Raw genomic sequence first — 18,031 nt, forward strand, 5'->3', positions numbered from 1 at the left:
TCCTGACAATCTGTTGCTCAATGGTTTGGATCTTTGTGCAAATCAACAACCTCTTGGCTGCAATCTAGATATACAACAACAACAACAACAACAACACTTGTGCTTGGGCGTTCCCACGCTGGAGCCGTGGACAATAATTAATAACGTGGAAAACGATGGAGATGTTTGAAAATAGCTTGCGGTGATTATTCCGACTGTGTTTACGCACGGCATGTTAAAAAAATACAAAATCGATGAGATGTCTTTTAGGGCTCTAATGACCGGGTCATACTCCAAGCACTCTAGATACTGCATTTCCCACAATGCAAAGCTTTCATTAGACTCTCACTGTCTGGCAAACGCTCCACACCTCCAGTGGGTTTTCTGTTGTAAACAAGTCGCCCTTTAAAGCTTTTAAAGACACTATTTTCTCAATGTATTGTATCGGAGATTCCCGCCGTCAACTCAGAGCAATGGAGGTCAGTGGGACGGCGTCGGAGACGCTCACGGCATCGGCGTCCGACATGAGACAAACAAACCTCAGCGTCCCGTTCTGAAAGCTAGTTAGCGACCTCTCTTCTGCGTGAGATGTGAGACGGTGACTTTCAGACTTTTTGTCAATCACAGGTTGCCAAAGACACAATAAACGGTGACTCAACCCCCCCTCCACTCCATCGCATGCGTTAAGAGAAATGTCGCCGTGGTTTGTCGCCGCGCGGCCGCGTCCATCCATTATCTATAATTCTTCCTTTTCTTATACATTATGCTGGAGTAGGAACACTTTGCAAGGAAGCGTAGATGATTCATAACTCTTAGAGCTTCTCTCCTGGAGGGCACCATTCCCTTTCTTTCTTTTACATCTTTCTTATAAATTAAGCGCACGTGCATGTTTTTTTTGTTTGTTTGTTTTTTTCTGAGCATTTCTTTCATGATGCCGTCGTTTCAAAAGAACAATTATTATTTTTTTGTCGTCCAGATGGTGGCTTCATCATTTTTTGGAGGGGGACGTCTTCCCGGGGCTCTGATCTCGGGTCATTACCGGGCTTTTATCTCTCGGCCGACATAAAACAACAGCAGCAGCTCGTCTCCTCTGCAGCAGCTGGATGGTTTCAGGTCAGTCGAAACATAATTCAGTCCAAAGTCTTTGTTCTCCGGCTCCTCGTGCGCCTCATAAGAGGACCTAGTTTTACAGCAAGAGAATATATCTTGAAACAATAAGCACAACTTAGTCCTAAACCTTAAACCTATGGCGATGGATAACAGTTATTAATCAAATAAAACCTTTTTTGACTGGCGCGAAATACTGTAATATAAAATATGGAATATATATCAGTGTCATACTTTGTTTTCAGCATTATGGATGTTAGTGATGATGTTTTGGGGGTTAATGGCTTTTAAAAATTAAAAAAGTTGATTAATGGATTTGTTAGAGGACAGAAAACTAAAAACCAATATGTTGATATTTGATCAATTACTTGATCCATTTTTCAGACTAATTACCAAGAATTAGCTGAGGATTTGCAGCTTTTCTGCGTTTTATAGAACTAAATGTATTTGGGTGTTAGACGTCACTGTTTTTTTTCAGCAATTTTGATATACATTTTACAGACAAAACGATGAATCAAAGAATAATCATCATTTCTTACTCAAAATGCTTCGTTTACACAGAAGAAACTTTGAAATGATCGTGAGTAGTGTGGACGGTTTGAACATTTTCTGATCCATTAATCTTTGGTTGATAAACAGCATTAAAACTATATTTACAAAGTGCGAGATGAGGCGCTTAAGAAGATTATTCTGTCCAGCCAAAAGCCCCCAAAAACATATTCATGTTGCATTTCCAAGGAATTCAATTCCAGTCTCAGCTTTTAAGCCAACATTGACAGGAACACCTTAAAAACGCTCCAAATAGAAACGCAATCCCCCGACAACTGAGCAAACTCCTCTAGTGAGGATCAGAAGTGAGAAAGCTTCAGAAGCAGCTGTGATATCGGGGAGATTGTTTCATGAACGGTCTCCTGGTGACGATCAAAGATTTTCTATCATGGAAAACTCACAAGAAAAAGCCCATTTGGCATTTTTGACTTTAAGGATTAATGAGCCATCAGAGGGGCTGCTGTTCCCTTCACTGTCAATATTAAATCAACCAGCTGTAATGAAAAAACAAATTGCAACCGAACTGAACACACCTATGGCAGATTTTCCAGGGCTGTGTTAAGACAGCGCTCTCCACCTCCTCCACCATCATCATCATCATCATCATCATCAACACCACATGAGCAACACATCTGTTGGAAGACTGTTGTTCATCTCCGCAGCATCTTTGTAGGGTTTTTTTTTACCTTCTAATCTTAGTTTGAATTACAAATGCAAATCCCTCACAGTTGGGCAAGCCGCCAGCCACCAGCGATAATTTGGTGTTTTTAATTGAGAAGTGACAATTAATGAGTTATCAAACAGCTATTAGCTCATTTTCTGTGGTTCAAATCAAATGTGTCAGCTATAAAATAGATAGATAGATAGATAGATAGATAGATAGATAGATAGATAGAAAGAACCTACATAATAAAATAAACCTACATAAACTGTAATTAGGGGTGTATACAGTGGGTGCGTCTCATTGGCTGGTTGCAGCATCCATAAAATACTCCCTCTATCTCTCTCTCTCTCTCTCTATCTCTCTCTCTCTCTCTATTATCTACAGTACAACACTACTATCAGTGCTACAGAAGGAGAGGAGCAGAAAGGAGCTTCAGTAGTAAAACTACCACAATCCCACTAAGCACAGCCCATGCATGCTTCATCCAACGTGCATGCACACATAGAAGAAGAGGAAATAATCTGTGTATGTGGGTTTTTTTGTTTTTGAGCAATGTGACTATCACTACCAGGCAGGAAAGGGAGCATGTATTCCTACATATGTGCATGTGGCATATATATTAAAAACAGCAGCAGAAAAGACATCTGGCCATCAACCAAAGGCAAACTGACTACCGCCCTTCAAACTGCCCATTTAAGTGAATTATAATACAACTTCCACCACTAAAGAGGAAACTGACCCTTTAAAAAGGATGAACACACACACAAAATCAAATTATAACAGCGCCGACGACCCACCGCGTCCACACACCGCGTGTGACCGATAGTTCAGTGTCAAATATCGAAACTAATGAACATTTCCACACGTAAAAAGACGCTTTGGACGTCTCCAACAGCAGCAGACGATGTGCGTTTGTGTGTGCGTGTGTGTGGTGGGGGGGAACCAGCAGCAGTTTGCACTCACCTGCAAGACACCGTGAGTTCAACTTTGGTGGCAGGTATCGCCGCGGTGAAAGGGTCCGCGTCCCCGATGCTCGCCATATTCATCCAGCTGCCTCCCGTGTCCCTTCACACAGCGCCCCGTATCCAGCGCCTTAACGGCGGCATGAGAGGAACCGAGAGAATGGAGGGGGTGGTGGTTGGTGGAGGCTGGAAGGGGGGGATGGAGGTTAGGGAGAGAATAAATGAACCCTTGCAACGAGACGATAACAAGCCGTTTGTTTTAGGGAAAGAGCGAAGCACCGAAAGAGAGAAGGAGGGAGAGAGAAGGAGAGAGAGGCGCGGAGAGAAGCTGCAGCGCGCCGGAGTCGCGTCTCTCTGTGCGCCTCGGTGCTCCGGAGGAGAGAGAGCAGTGTGAAGGGGAGGGAGGACACGAGTACACACACACACACACACACACACACACACACATCGACACACACGGAGGGTACACACGAAGTGGGAGTGTGCAGTATTTACACACTTCGTCTTTTTTACCAGACAAATAATCCCCCCCATTTTCCCTTGTAGAAAGACCTTTAGACTGGTGTTATAGGTGAGAATACTTAGCGCGGGTGTAAGAGTTTAGTTTAAAAGGTCGGGCTGTGGAATTACGAGTAAAAAAAAATCACATTTAAAACGCATAAATGTCAGCCTTACGGTAAACCCCGAACCCCGCTCGCGGCTCGGCCCGGGCTGTCTCCAGCGCGAGCGCTAGCATACGCGAGTTACCGTTAGCGCTAGCATACGCGAGTAACCGTTAGCGCTAGCATACGCGAGTTACCGTTAGCGCTAGCATACGAGAGTAACTGTTAGCGCTAGCATACGAGAGTTACCGTTAGCGCTAGCATACGAGAGTAACTGTTAGCGCTAGCATACGAGAGTAACTGTTAGCGCTAGCATACGAGAGTTACCGTTAGCGCTAGCATACGAGAGTAACCGTTAGCGCTAGCATACGAGAGTAACCGTTAGCGTTAGCATACGCGAGTTACCGTTAGCGCTAGCATACGAGAGTAACCGTTAGCGCTAGCATACGAGAGTAATCGTTAGCGTTAGCTGGATAAGCTAACCGTTATTTTACATTTAAAATATGCTTTTGTTCTGTGTAAAAAAAACGTACCTTAACTCTGCCGATATCTTCAGAGGCCTCTTCCAATCACCCGGATGATAAAACATATTTATAAAATTCGTCCGTGACACGATGAATACACAATTATTTTTTTTTGTTCAAGTCGTTTCCGGCAAGCGGCCATCTTTGTTTGACGTTCGGCAGATTGCAAAACCAAAAGTTTTTAACTCAACAGGATTCGGATGTTTTTTGTTCCAATTTTAACTATACAGATACTAATAATTTCTTTTGAAGTAAATATACACTTGAAGACAAAGACTAAATAATATAACTGTACTTTGACGACACCACACACAAATACTGGTGTTAATATTTACATTTCTTAAGGAAGGTCATACCAAAAAAAAAGACATTTCATGGTTGAAAAGGTCTCAAAACGCAACCTGGCTGGTTTAAATCAACCCATAATCTTTCTAAGCTAATTATGAGATAATAGAGTTTAAACTCATCAAATAAAAAAGCATAAGGCTCAGACACCCTTAATAACCTCCCCATAAAGTCCATCATATTTACTTTTTGCATAACCACGGTGTAGCATTTTCTCTACTTTCTGTTTACTAGAAATGAAGCTATTAGTCCATAAAGCTGGTGACTCTTTGTTAATGTGCTTTCCTTCACTGTGGGTGTGTATATGAAGCGTTACGTAGTTTAACTTGCTTATTCCACCATATTTTCACGCTATTAAACTGGTTAAAAAGTCGCTACCCGGCACTAAAGGAGACTATCCAGCCGGGAGGAGAGCAGAGGGCCTCCCCCGGAGACGCCAGCGTTGGCGTAATTTGAGTTGCTCCGGCCGTGGAGGGGCCGCCGGGTGTACTTCCTGTCTCGTTTGTGGTCTGATGAACAGTAAATCCATCACGTTAAGTGCCCGATACCACCCGCGTTGCTATTTCTTTCCGAGGTGCTGTCGCCGTCATGTTTGGCGACGCTTCATCGTTTTTCAAAAATAATGCTGTGGACGAACCCGGGCTCAGACCTGTGGGTGCAGTTACACTGAAAAGACAGTGTGTGTGTGTGTGTGTGTGTGTGCAGGTTGTTTTTGTGCCTGTTAAGAAGATAATAACCTTCAGACAGCTGGGAAGAAACTGTATTTAAGGTTCAATGCAGCAGACGTTTAGCAAAAACAACCGCGAGAGATCTGCAAGTGGACGATAAGGTTGTCGATCAATGAACTCATTGATTACTTGGCTGGGAGCTGGGATTCATTTTAAAGCACGCACATTTAGGACGGTTTGGGAACAGCAACTTCCTAAATTGCTTCTTCTCCTGATGTAAATCAGACTTTGTTATTTTTGTCTGTTAATTCAGTGGGATTCGAAGGCGTTCTTGTAATTAAATGATCTCTTCCTCAGCAGTGGGTTGACAATTACTGCAACAACAAAAAAGAAAAAACAAGCGCCGTTTTGTTATTTAATTACTTGTTTGCACTAATGTTATGAGCTCCTCTAATCATGTGGATGGGATTGAATTATCCAACGCTGATATACCTCGCAACCGTTCTTTACAAATATTAAAGTAATTTAGATGCAAAAAGGCAAATAAAACAGAAAATTGTCTTTCAATATAAATAGTGAAGTATTATGGTTCCCAGGAAAGCCAAGTGAGTTATCTCTGTGGGTGAGAAGATGCAATTATCTCTGTTTGGGTTATAAATGCAATGTAATAAAACAGTGGGACTTATAATAATACGAAAATAAGTTCAGGAGCAATTAAAGATGTCCGCGAAAGAGCGAAGTCGTCGAGCTGACAGGTAATTAACTAAACATAAAGCAAAACTAATGATGGATGAATGGGTCACACATTGGATGATGACTATACCTGCGACATACCGTCGTCTCTGGCCTCCTCATCATCGACAGGTACGAGAGGTGTGTCGCTGGAGCCGAGGCCGGAGTCACAGCCAGATGACGAAGACCACCCGAGGAGCGCAACAAACTCAATTAACCAGCGCGGCGTGGAAATGAGGGCTAAAAATGGGGATGAGTGTGTCAGCTCCAGTTAGTGTGAGGAAACAGACGGAGGGTTCATCCTGCAGGTCGGACACCTGCTTGATCTGCCGAGTGAAGAGCCGAGAGGTTTCCTGTGGGGGCGGGAACGTTTTCTATCGACGTGCACCTTCCAGCCCTCTGGAAGGAAATATCAGTAAATCATGCAGATGCGCTAACAACGGCAATGCTAATGAGTTGCAGGTACAACGTCAACTGCATTCTCTCTCCTGACCACCAGGCGGCGACTCCTCTGGTTGTATAGAAGTCTATACTTCATGTGTTAAAGCTGCATTCTCTCTCCTGACCACCAGGGGGCGACTCCTCTGGTTGTATAGAAGTCTATGCTTCATGTGTTAAAGCTGCATTCTCTCTCCTGACCATGAGGGGGCGACTCCTCTGGTTGTATAGAAGTCTATGATTCATGTGTTAAAGCTGCATTCTCTCTCCTGACCACCAGGGGGCGACTCCTCTGGTTGTATAGAAGTCTATGCTTCATGTGTTGAAGCTGCATTCTCTCTCCTGACCACCAGGGGGCGACTCCTCTGGTTGTATAGAAGTCTATAGAAAATGGCTCTACTTCTCTCTTGATGTATTCAACATCTCTACGTTTCTCTGAGTCACGTTTGGGATGAAGGAACTGAACGCTGCTTCCCAAAAAGTCTCATTTTGTGTCTGGAATGAGACCAGCTCGCTCGTCTCTACCTGAATTCAGCACCTGGCAATTTGTCCCACATCCAAACGCCCAGAAGATGATCCTACTCACGTTTTCCTCCAAGACATTACGGCGGAGGAGGAGGAGGATGAACGGGGAACGATGATGGATTCTGTGAATTCATTCAATGTCGCGTGTTCTCGTTGGTAGATTTGTACTTTAGACTTTTATCCAGGTAAAAACAGAGAAAATGAGCCTTTTTGGAAGCACCTCGCTTGCAAAAGAATGTGCTGATTCTGCTTCATGTCAGGAATACAGATGTTTAAACATCCTCATTTTAAAAAAGCAACCTCTCATTTTGACACACTTAGTGTCTTTGCGGTCGTTGAGGAGCACGCTGCTCTGTTGGGGATTTAAGGAAGTTAAAGCTCTTTTTATTGGCGAGTGAAGAACAAACAAACAGCTGTGTTGGCTCTACTTCCTGTGCAGCGGAGAGGGAAACAAAGGGAGATAAGGAACAATGTTCACCAACATGGACGTCTGTTTGCCAAATAGTGAGCCAGCCTAAGCTTCTTTGTGCATGGCACAGTGCGGTTGTTGCAACATAATGTTGATGATGACAAAATACAAATAAATAGTGCATATTGTGTGATGCAATAATGCGTAATGGACTGAAACATCTCAACAACTTGGATATTCTCAACATCTACGAGATGAATGAAGACAAATCTTTATTATTTATTGTCATGAATTTTGTCTCCGGCATGTCACACGTTCATGTTCATGTTAAGATCATGTCTTCTTTCAGCCACTCGTGACCTTGTTTTTCCCTGAAGCATTGTTGACTTTTCCCATGAGCCTCAGCTGTTCTTTGTGTTTGAGCCTCATTAACAAATGCTAGCGCGCTAACGCGCTAAACGAGGGCGGTTGATGTGGTGAAATATTCCTCCTGCTGAATGTCAACGTGTCAGAGAGGATGTCAGAGTTATGACGTCGTTAAACATCATGCTTTCATTTCAATGCGTTCACATTGTTAGCATTCAAATCAACATGAAGACAAGGTGGACGTGTTTATTCAGCACTTTTCAAACAGGTGCAATTCAAAAAGTAATGAATCCATTAATGGCGACTCTTTTCATATCAGGTCACATGGTGCAGATAAAAAAACAAACATGTAATAATATATAATAATATATATAATCTCCATGTACAGCCTCTAAACACATCTCAAACAATAAATAGGATTAGTGGTTATGGTTTAAAGAGCCACGAGGCAATAAATCCACTGAGAGACGCTAACATGCTTTCCTTTGGCTTTAGGGGTAATTTTGACCTCTTTGACCTTTAAAAACCATTAAAATCAAGGCATCCAGAGAAAGAGAAATTGTTAATAACTGACAAACTGTATGCAGAGTATTTGTGGAAAACAATTACATTATAAAACAGCTATAACTTTTTTTTGTGTGATTCTGGCCTGCAGTGAAGACTCAGCAGGCCCTGATGGCACGTCAATATATACATGTACATGTGATGAGGTCAGAATAATAAAACACTGCAACAGGATGAAGAGAAGCTTCATTTCTCAGGATGGAAAACGCTCCTCAGTAAAAAAAAAAAAACACACAAAAAAGACCAAATCTAACAGGTGTTTGACCTTTACTTCACCAGTGAAAGGGCCTCGCTGAGGTTGAAAAAAAAACATGCCGACGGCAGCATTTAGCTGCCAACACACACACACACACACACACACACACACACACACACACACACACACACACACACACACACACACACACACACACACACACACACACACAACTGATAGGCAGCGTGGGGTTAATGTCCAACAGGTCCAACTCGTCTCAGCCTGCAGAGCTCGAGCTGCTGCAGCCGAGGCGATCATGAAGCCGCCAGGTGATTTCTACCCGAGAGGCTTCCTGCTCCACCTGGAGGTGCAGCCGCTCCACCTGGAGGTGCAGTGTGAGGAGAAGTATCCCATCAGCTCTTTGAAATGACACTCCACCAGATAATTTGACTTCTCTGGAGATCCATTTCGGGGATGAAAACTCAAGATTACACTTTGATTGAAACAGAATTTAAAGGAAAAAAACCTTGGAAGCTTCATGAATTTCTCCTGAAAAAAAAAAGATGATTTCTTTAATATCAGAATCTGAAGTTGGAGCCAGTATTTGATGGCTGGACTCTGCACGAGTTGTTTTTTTGGGGGGTTTAATCCCTTAAATTGCAAAGGAGTTCTTGCTTTTTAAGCCGCGAGTGCATCTGGACTGACAGTCGTATTATATTCATGCCTCAGTGACACAAATAGATTTCATATTATCGGAGAGTGAAGCTGCTCTGACGGCGTCTAATGACTCCCTCCATCTCTTTCTCTTAATTTGCCAGCAGGACTCTCGCAGCCTTCACACACTTTCTCGCTCCGAGCTCCAACTTTATTTTAAAAAAAAGTCTCATTAAAGGTCCTAAAACTTTCCAAAGATATTGAATAAATCAAGCCACAAGTGCACAATGTGATTTAAATGTGACTTCATCAAACTGTGACTGTGTCAAAATGAAGGGGCGGATATATTTTATACATTTATTTTCTTTATCAATGAGATCAGCTGATTATTAAACAAAGAGATCAATGCATTGTTTGGGTGGTGACCTCATCGAATGTCTTGAAAAAGTCAAGTTATTGTAACGCAAGACAAGAAAACACATTAAACACTCACATTAGTAAACGCACAAATGTTAATTTGTATATTTGAAAGTTTTGCAAAAAAACATAAATGTTGCTGTCGTGACATTTCCCACTAAAAGGGGAAAAGTGATTAAACGTTTTAAAAAGGTCACGAGGGAGACATGAAACCAACAAAACAATAAGAACGATGCGTTTATATATTTCTGTGCTGATTGAAACGTTAATGAAGCTTCCTGCATGAAAGGAGCACACAAAATAAATAAATAAACAATAAGCGTCACCTGCTGGGAGCCGACATTGTTCCTGCATGAAAGAGTCTTTCAGTTTGTGCTGAGGCCGGTCAGCAGAAAGTGCAGCGCTGCATCTCGAGAAACAGCTGGTGGTGCTGTTTTTAAAATGAGGATTAATGGACTCGCTTCAAAGAGAGGAGGAGGAGGAGGAGGAAGATGAAGAGGAGGAGGAGGAGTAGGAAGAGAAGGAGGAGGAAGAGGAGGGCAGTGACCAGAGAACACGTGGGGCGCTCGTCCACGCTTTGTTTTGTGCAGCCACACACACCCTCTCACACACACACACACACACACACACACACACACACACACACAGCTGCTGGCGCCCTCTTGTGGTCACCTGCTTCAGAACACGTGAAAGCTAAAAACGCTTCGCTTCACAGCTGGAGATCAAAAAAGAAATATGAATAAGAAGCTGTGTGTGTGTGTGTGTGTGTGTGTGTGTGTGTGTGTGTGTGTCCATTAAGATATTTTGGGGAGGAAACTGAAGATACATTTCATGTCAGAAGATCACAGAGCATGTGACGTGGCGTTTAGAAATGAACCTTTTCTCTTGAAGAAAGAAGCAAAAAGTCTTCTGATGAACACGAAGGTGACGAAGACGTGAGACTTTATGAAGCCTTATGAGACGTTTAATAAACGCTTCATAGCTGTCGTGTTGTTCTGATGTCGATGCTGACACATTGATATTCAGCATGTGTTTTAACATGCTAACACGCTAACACGCTAACACTTTATTTAAATGAGCGCCAGAACAGAAGAAAACACAAGAGTTGGTTGTTTTTGGCCAGATGGCGTTTATTCTCACGAGGCATCTGACATTAGAATCGCTACGGAGTCTCCGACCTTTTGGGAACGGCGACTAAGAAAAACTCCAGAGTGGGAACGTCCAGGACACGTGGAACAGGGACAGCGTGACAGGAACAAGACATTTAAATAAAGAGACCTGGCCGCGGGCCGCTAAACACAATCTGCCGCTTCTCGTTGGAGGCGGAGCTTCAGAGCGAAACATTCAGTCAGACTTTTGTTTTCAAACATCGTCAGAGGAGCGCCGACGCTTCACCGGACATTCAAGAAGCCACGGCGACATCAGCGGCCAGACGTCTCCTCGAAAAGGCCCCACGAGGACCCGGACCCGGTCACGTGACCGGGTCACATGACCGGGTCACATGACCGGGTCTCAGGGTTCAGAGCTCCTCGCCAAAAAGGACAAAACGAAAGCGGGAACATCACCACGAGTCCGTGAACGAGAGGAAGGTGAGCGCACGACTTAGTGGCATGGAAGTGAAGAAGAGGAAGAAGAAGAAGAGGAAGAAGAAGAAGAGGAAGGAGAAGTGGGAGAAGAAGAAGAAGTGGAAGGAGACAAAGTAGAAGAGGAGGAAGAAGCAGAGGAAGGAGAAGAAGAGGGATCATAAGTAGAAGGATGCAGAAGAGCAAGAAGATGAAGGAGTACAGGACGAGGAAGAAGAAGAGGAAGGAGAAGAGGAAGGAGAAGAAGAACAAGAAGAAGGAGAAGAAGGAGAAGAAGAAGAAGAAGGAGAAGAAGAAGAAGAAGAAGGAAGAAGGAGAAGAAGAAGAAGAAGAAGAAGAAGAAGAAGGAAGAAGGAGAAGAAGAAGAAGAAGAAGAAGAAGAAGGAAGAAGAAGAAGAAGAATGGAGTGGTGAAGATTCAGTGAGTGTTTTACATCCAGTAAATATTCTGCGCTGACGTTCACTGAAGCTTCTCAAAGACTTTTCACAAGTGCTCAAGTTACAGGATCAGTGACACGAATTCACATGAGAAGATCAACACACATCAGCGGCTAGTTAGCTTAGCATAAACACTGGAAGAAGGAGGGGCAGACGTTCCACTGTCATTCTTTATCCAACGCGTTGGCACTAAAAACAAAAAGATATTAAGATTCCTTCAGTAAAAACATTTCTCTAATGTGTCTTCTTGTACGCCAATTTTGGAAATTTGCATACATTTAATAACACATGATTTTACTACTTTAAATACTAAAAAAATGATTGCTTCAATATCAGTCACAACTGAGGAAGTTACATGACTTCCATGATTATTTTTTTAAACCCACTTGGTTTCTCCACTTCCTTCAAAAACCCAAAGTAAATTAAAAAAAAGAAATATTTCGGCGCATGAATTATATTTTCTACCCTTTTAGTTGGTGATTAGCGAGCTCTGGAAGTTGCGTTGTCCCCCTCCTGTTTTTCAGCCTTTACGCGAAGCTAAGCTAAGCTAAGCTAACCAACACACAAAACAAAACAAAAAAACACAAATAAGTGGTATTCCTCATGAAGGTGAACATTGCTCGTTGCTGTGCGGTGCAGGACGGCAAAGACGACGAGTTCGCACAATTTGTTTTTGGTCGCTGATCTTGAACAGCCGCGAAATTTGAGGCGCGAAAAAGCAGAAGAGGGAAGTTAAGGGTTCAGTGATTTGTCTTTTTCTCACATACAGTAAAGACACTTCAGTTGTTTGGGGGAGGGAAGCGTCGGCTCCAAACCATCCCTGCAAACTGGAGAACTGCGTTGGGAAGACCAGCTACCGACCCGCTAGCTCCGCCTCTCTTTTCTCCTCCGACACGCGACGTCCGCTTAGCGCGTTAGCCTAGCGCCTAGCGCTAAGCGTCTCGCGATTGCCGGTTCTCATCGTGACGAAGGATGCGGTAAATTAAAGCGACCTCTGGGTGCTGGTTTCTGTCCTAAAGGTTTCTCTGCAGGTGAAGAAGGTGAACGTGTGTTTTCAGGGAGGCGAACGGGGTCAAAGTGCAGGCGGCGGCGGCGGCGGCGGCAGGAAGAGGCCGCTCGTTGGCGTCCTCTTCAGTTCAGTTGCTGGCGACCTCGTCCGCGGTGTCGGCCGTCTCCAGAGAGCTGTCCAGCCCGCCGCGAGCTCGCCAGATCTTCACCGTGCGGTCGCTGGGAGGAAGAACAGGAATGAAGAGGATGCTGTGAGAGGCGGGGTCCATACACATGGAGACCAATGGGTTTCCAGGACTTCAAACACATTTCCAGGACTTCAAATACAATTTCCAGGACTTTAAACACATTTCAAGGACTTCAAACAAAATTTCTAGGACTTCAAACAAAACATTTCAGGACTTCAAACACATTTTCAAGGACTTCAAACACATTTTCAAGGACTTCAAACCAAATTTCCTGGACTTCAAACCAAATTTCCTGGACTTCAAACCAAATTTCAAGGACTTCAAACCAAATTTCAAGGACTTCAAACCAAATTTCAAGGACTTCAAACCAAATTTCAAGGACTTTTCCAGGACTTCAAACCAAATTTCCAGGACTTTAAACCAAATTTCCATAATATCAAACCAAATTTCCAGGACTTTTCCAGGACTTCAAATCAAATTTCCATGGCATCAAACCAAATTTCCAAGACTTTTCCAGGACCTCAAATCAAATTTCCATGACATCAAACCAAATTTTCAGAACTTTCAATGACTTTAAACCAAATGTTCATGAGCAAACATTGTGTGAAATGTGTGTGTAAACAGTAAAAAGTGATAAAATGTAGTATTTAAACTAACAATGAGGATTCAAAGCATACAGTAAACCTTAAATGACTCAAATGAATGAGAGACAATAGTTTGATTAAAAGAATAAACATTTATATAGATGCCTGTATGTATGCTGCTGATATGTTGAGCCTCTTTCTTTTAAAAGCAGATTCATTATTTCAAACTCAGTGTGAATGAACGTCATGAACACATGAATATAACACATTTCCAGGACCTTTCCAGGGTTGTGTGTGTGTGTGTGTGGGTGGACTCACTCGGAGGCGGTGAACAGGTGGCTGCTGTTGGTGGAGATGCCGTTGATGGGGCTCTCGTGGCCCTTCAGCTCGCCCAGCGTGCCCAGCGTGTCCGTGTGCCACAGCTTGAGCACCCCCCCCCTGCAGCCGCTCAGCAGGGCCGGCGACCCGGGTACGACGCCCAGCGCACACACCCAGTCACGGTGCGCGTTCGGCACTTGCTGTCGGAGAGAAAGGATCCAGGTTTTATGACCGATACCACGAGGATTTAAAGTCCTGCCACAGGGCCATTATGGAAAAATATATAGTTAATGTGAGACAAATGCTTTTTGATTTAGATCTGATCTGTGATTTATTGGCACAAAGGGGATCAAATCCTCATTGTCTCACTGGAGGTGGGCGTGTCTTATTGAAGGTAGGTGTGTCTTATTGAAGGTAGGCGTGTCTTATTGGAAGTAGGCATGTCTTATTGAAGGTAGGTGTGTCTTATTGGAGGTAGGTGTGTCTCATTGAAGGGAGGCGTGTCCTATTGAAGGTCGGCGTGTCTTATTGAAGGTAGGTGTGTCTCATTGAAGGGAGGCGTGTCCTATTGAAGGTCGGCGTGTCTTATTGGAAGTAGGCATGTCTTATTGAAGGTAGGCGTGTCTTATTGGAAGTAGGCGTGTCTTATTGAAGGTAGGTGTGTCTTATTGAAGGTAGGCGTGTCTTATTGGAAGTAGGCATGTCTTATTGAAGGTAGGCGTGTCCTATTGAGGTGGGCGTGTCTTATTGGAAGTAGGTGTGTCTCATTGAAGGGAGGCGTGTCCTATTGAAGGTCGGCGTGTCTTATTGAAGGTAGGCGTGTCTTATTGAAGGTAGGTGTGTCTTATTGAAGGTAGGTGTGTCCTATTGAAGGTCGGTGTGTCTTATTAAAGGTATGTGAGGGTATTAAGAGAGAATTATTTCTATATTTCATCTTCAGCATTTTGAATTCTCTGGTAGACATCGAATCAAACGCCAAAACCAAATCATCGCTCATCATCCGCGGTACCTGCAGGAGGTCTTTGCGGTCCAGGTCCCACTTCTTGATGCCGTTGTCTCGAGAGCCGCTGAACAAAATGTCCCCCTGGACCACCAGGGACTCGATGCCGTCGTAATGGGGCGGTTCAAAGTTGTGCGTGGGGCCGATGCTCCCCAGAGAGCCCTCGGTCACGTCGAACAGCTGCAACAGAACGCCGGACGTTAAAAGCTCTCGTAACTCACAGATGTTGTTCCTGATTCCAGGACACAAGGAGGTGGAAGGAAGCGCACCTTGATGTAGTGGTCCTTGGACCCGGTGATCACCAGGTCCTGGTTGTTTGCAGACTGATCCACGGTCAGACACATCACGGGGCCGAGGTGACCCGTCAGCTTCCCCGTGGATGCAAATCTGACAGGAACATCACGTAAAAGAAACGGTATTAAATTAAAATAGTCTGGAACATTCAATCTCGGCGGTATTTTCAATCATCCAGAGCGCCGATTATAAAATGGTTTCACTTTCTTACAGGAACAATTCATCAAAAACGCCGAGAGCCGGCTGTGAATGATGGACGACACATTGAAACGGGAATAAACTCACGATGTGCATTTTGCATTAAAAAAGTAAATAAACTAATAAGAATATTGACCAATCTTTTCCTAACATCCCACCAACGTTTAGCATCTTAGCATTAGCCTCAAAGTACATTGGCGGCCGACGGGAATTTGATTATTACGCGTTAGAGACATTGTGTCTGGAAACCAGATGACTAATCAGAAGATCACCAAAACCTTTTAGGGAGAATTAATTAATGTACAAAACTTAACCACAATCCATCTGGCAGTTGAGAAGATATTTTACCAACAGATCGCTGCGTTTAACCAGACTGCCACCGCCCAGAAAAAACACTCCAGAGAGGTTAAAAAACACCACATTCAGACGACAACGTTTGGTTTTTACCTTCTCAGGTCCCAGACTCTCACGGAGTTCCCGGCGGCGGCGTACAGAACCGTCCCGTTGGGGTTGAGGGCGATCTGGTTGATCTGGTTCTCCCCGGCCGGGATGGTGACGGTCCGGCTGGTGTTGGACGCACAGGCGTCGCCGACATTCACCTGACCGGAGGACCTGGAGAACACACGGGGAGGCGCGTCACGACTCTGCAGAGGAGCTCGCTAACGCTAACGTTAATGCTAACGCACCGCGTGCAGGAATATTGAAGTTTACATTAGCTCCTTCTAAGCTCTTTCCACAATCTATGAAAAACATGGGCAACTAGAATGACTATTTGTCCTATTGTCCCATATAAAACCAAAAACATGACCTCCATCTTCAGACCGGAGCACTCACGTGAGCATTCGGATGCACTTGGCCGAGTCCCGGATGTCCCAGACTTTGATGTAGGAGGTGGAGACGGTGAAGACCAGGCTGGAGCTGTAGCGCACCGACACCACGTTGTTGGGGTGACCGGCCAGGGACATTATCTCCTGACCCGTCACCAGGTTCCACACCTTACAGGTCCGGTCTGCAGGAAGACAGGAAGTCAACTCACCATTATGACAACAAGTTGAATAAATTATATATATATATATATATATATATATATATATATATAAATTTATTTATTTATTTTTATGTCGCTTTTTATGTTTACTTATTTTTTTAAATTTTTTTTTTTTTTCAAGTCGCTTTTTATATATATATAGACAACTTGAATGTAGTTGATTTTTTTTTTCAAGATTTTTTTAAATATATATATATATATATATATATATATATATATATATATATATATATATATATATAATAAACTGAACCACTGCTACAGAGTACACATATATCAAAAACAATGAATACAAATAAAATGCAATAGAATCAAAAAACAATAAATAATAAAGACAATTGTTATGATGAGTCGATTTAAGTCTGTGTGTTTCTGTCCTCGTCTGATTAGTTGTTACACTGATATATTTTGTTTTATGAGGTAAGGTGTAACTTGTAAAAACTTAAAATAAAATGCTTGAAAGAAAGAAGCCAATTAAAAAGGGTAAAAAAAGACAAAAATCGCATAAAGAAATAAGTGCGTTGGGGTCGGTTTTAAACAGCGAGAAACCTTCTGAACCTGCGGTCGATACTCTGAAGGACGGAGTCACAGCGGTCAAGTCTTTGAGAAGATAAAAAGCATGAATCAAGGCGTTTGAACGCCGTGCAGAAGAGGTCAGAGGCCGAGGATGGCTTCTAAAAATAGATACTGCTGGCCGGACTTGAAAAAAAACAAAAAACATCAGACAAACTGCATAATCCGTCAGCATTTCAGGGCTCTGGGACATAAATTGCCGCTCGAGGTCACGACCGACAGGAAATGTTTCTGCGTCGATGCATAAAAACACGACATGAAAACAAAACGTCAGGAGTGTTGCTTCGTCCTGAACCACAACTTCAATCCAGTTGATTGCCAATATCTTCACCTCCATTCATCATCATAAATCTCCCCCTCCGCTGTAACGGAGGATGTCGCTTCATCCTCACGCTGTGCACATGACAATCCTGATGAATCCCGTCAGGTTTTATTTGTTGTTATATATTTAAAAAAATGCATAACAACATGTCAAAAAAGCGTAATAAATTTGCTGCGATAAGAAGTGAAATGAGTGAGGAATACGGATGAGACGAGACAGAGGGATTAGAGAAGGCGTGTCTTATAGAAGGTAGGCGTGTCTTATTGAAGGTAGGCGTGTCTTATTGAGGGTAGGCGTGTCTTATTGAGGGTAGGCGTGTCTTATTTAAGGTAGGCGTGTCTTATTGAGGGTAGGCGTGTCTTATTGAGGGTAGGCGTGTCTTATTGAAGGTGGGTGTGTCTTATTGAAGGGAGGCGTGTCTTATAGACGGTAGGCGTGTCTTATTGAAGGGAGGCGTGTCTTATTGAAGGGAGGCGTGTCTTATAGACGGTAGGCGTGTCTTATTGAGGGTAGGCGTGTCTTATTGAGGGTGGAGGGACTGTGAGGTTTGACCTTTGGATCCTGTGAACAGAAGGTCGTCGGTGCAGTCCACACACAGGACGGCTTTACTGTGTCCCTCCGCCACGTGGACGCACTGCAACGTCGCCGACCGGCTGCTTTTGGTGGCTGGCACCGGGTTAATGACACCCCTGAAAAACACACACACACACACACATCTCTGTCAAACACTGTCGGACAATCTGCGCGCAGCAGGAAAATCACACGCCCACACAAGCC

At 43.6% G+C, this 18,031-nt stretch overlaps 2 protein-coding genes across 11 annotated transcripts in view; both read right to left on the reverse strand.

Moving 5' to 3' along the window:
• The window catches only part of LOC137803624 (copine-8-like), a 65,528-nt gene extending 60,993 nt beyond the window's left edge, over positions 1 to 4,535 (reverse strand). For 3 of the 4 annotated variants that reach the window (XM_068602272.1, XM_068602269.1, XM_068602271.1), the window contains exons 1-2: positions 4,397 to 4,535; positions 3,263 to 3,447 (exon numbers count right to left, since the gene is read on the reverse strand). In XM_068602272.1, coding sequence (XP_068458373.1) covers positions 3,263 to 3,345 — 83 coding nt within the window. In that variant the 5' untranslated portion in view covers positions 3,346 to 3,447; positions 4,397 to 4,535. Of the gene's footprint in view, positions 1 to 3,262; positions 3,448 to 3,936; positions 4,037 to 4,396 lie in introns of those variants that run through there. The other variant, XM_068602270.1, reaches the window with a different exon arrangement.
• A 7,102-nt stretch (positions 4,536 to 11,637) lies between these two features.
• Positions 11,638 to 18,031, reverse strand: part of kif21a (kinesin family member 21A) — a 42,443-nt gene continuing 36,049 nt past the window's right edge. For all 7 annotated transcript variants that reach the window (XM_068602130.1, XM_068602129.1, XM_068602128.1 and 4 more), the window contains 7 exons: positions 17,807 to 17,943; positions 16,146 to 16,320; positions 15,759 to 15,923; positions 15,089 to 15,206; positions 14,829 to 14,999; positions 13,820 to 14,019; positions 11,638 to 12,948 (listed from right to left, as the gene is read on the reverse strand). In XM_068602130.1, the coding sequence (XP_068458231.1) occupies positions 12,858 to 12,948; positions 13,820 to 14,019; positions 14,829 to 14,999; positions 15,089 to 15,206; positions 15,759 to 15,923; positions 16,146 to 16,320; positions 17,807 to 17,943 (1,057 nt within the window). In that variant the 3' untranslated portion in view covers positions 11,638 to 12,857. The remainder of the gene's footprint in view (positions 12,949 to 13,819; positions 14,020 to 14,828; positions 15,000 to 15,088; positions 15,207 to 15,758; positions 15,924 to 16,145; positions 16,321 to 17,806; positions 17,944 to 18,031) is intronic.

Source organism: Clinocottus analis, unplaced genomic scaffold (assembly GCF_023055335.1).
Source record: "Clinocottus analis isolate CAN_PGR_092001 unplaced genomic scaffold, fCliAna1.0.p SCAF_6, whole genome shotgun sequence".
Classification (NCBI taxonomy): Eukaryota; Metazoa; Chordata; class Actinopteri; order Perciformes; family Cottidae; genus Clinocottus; species Clinocottus analis.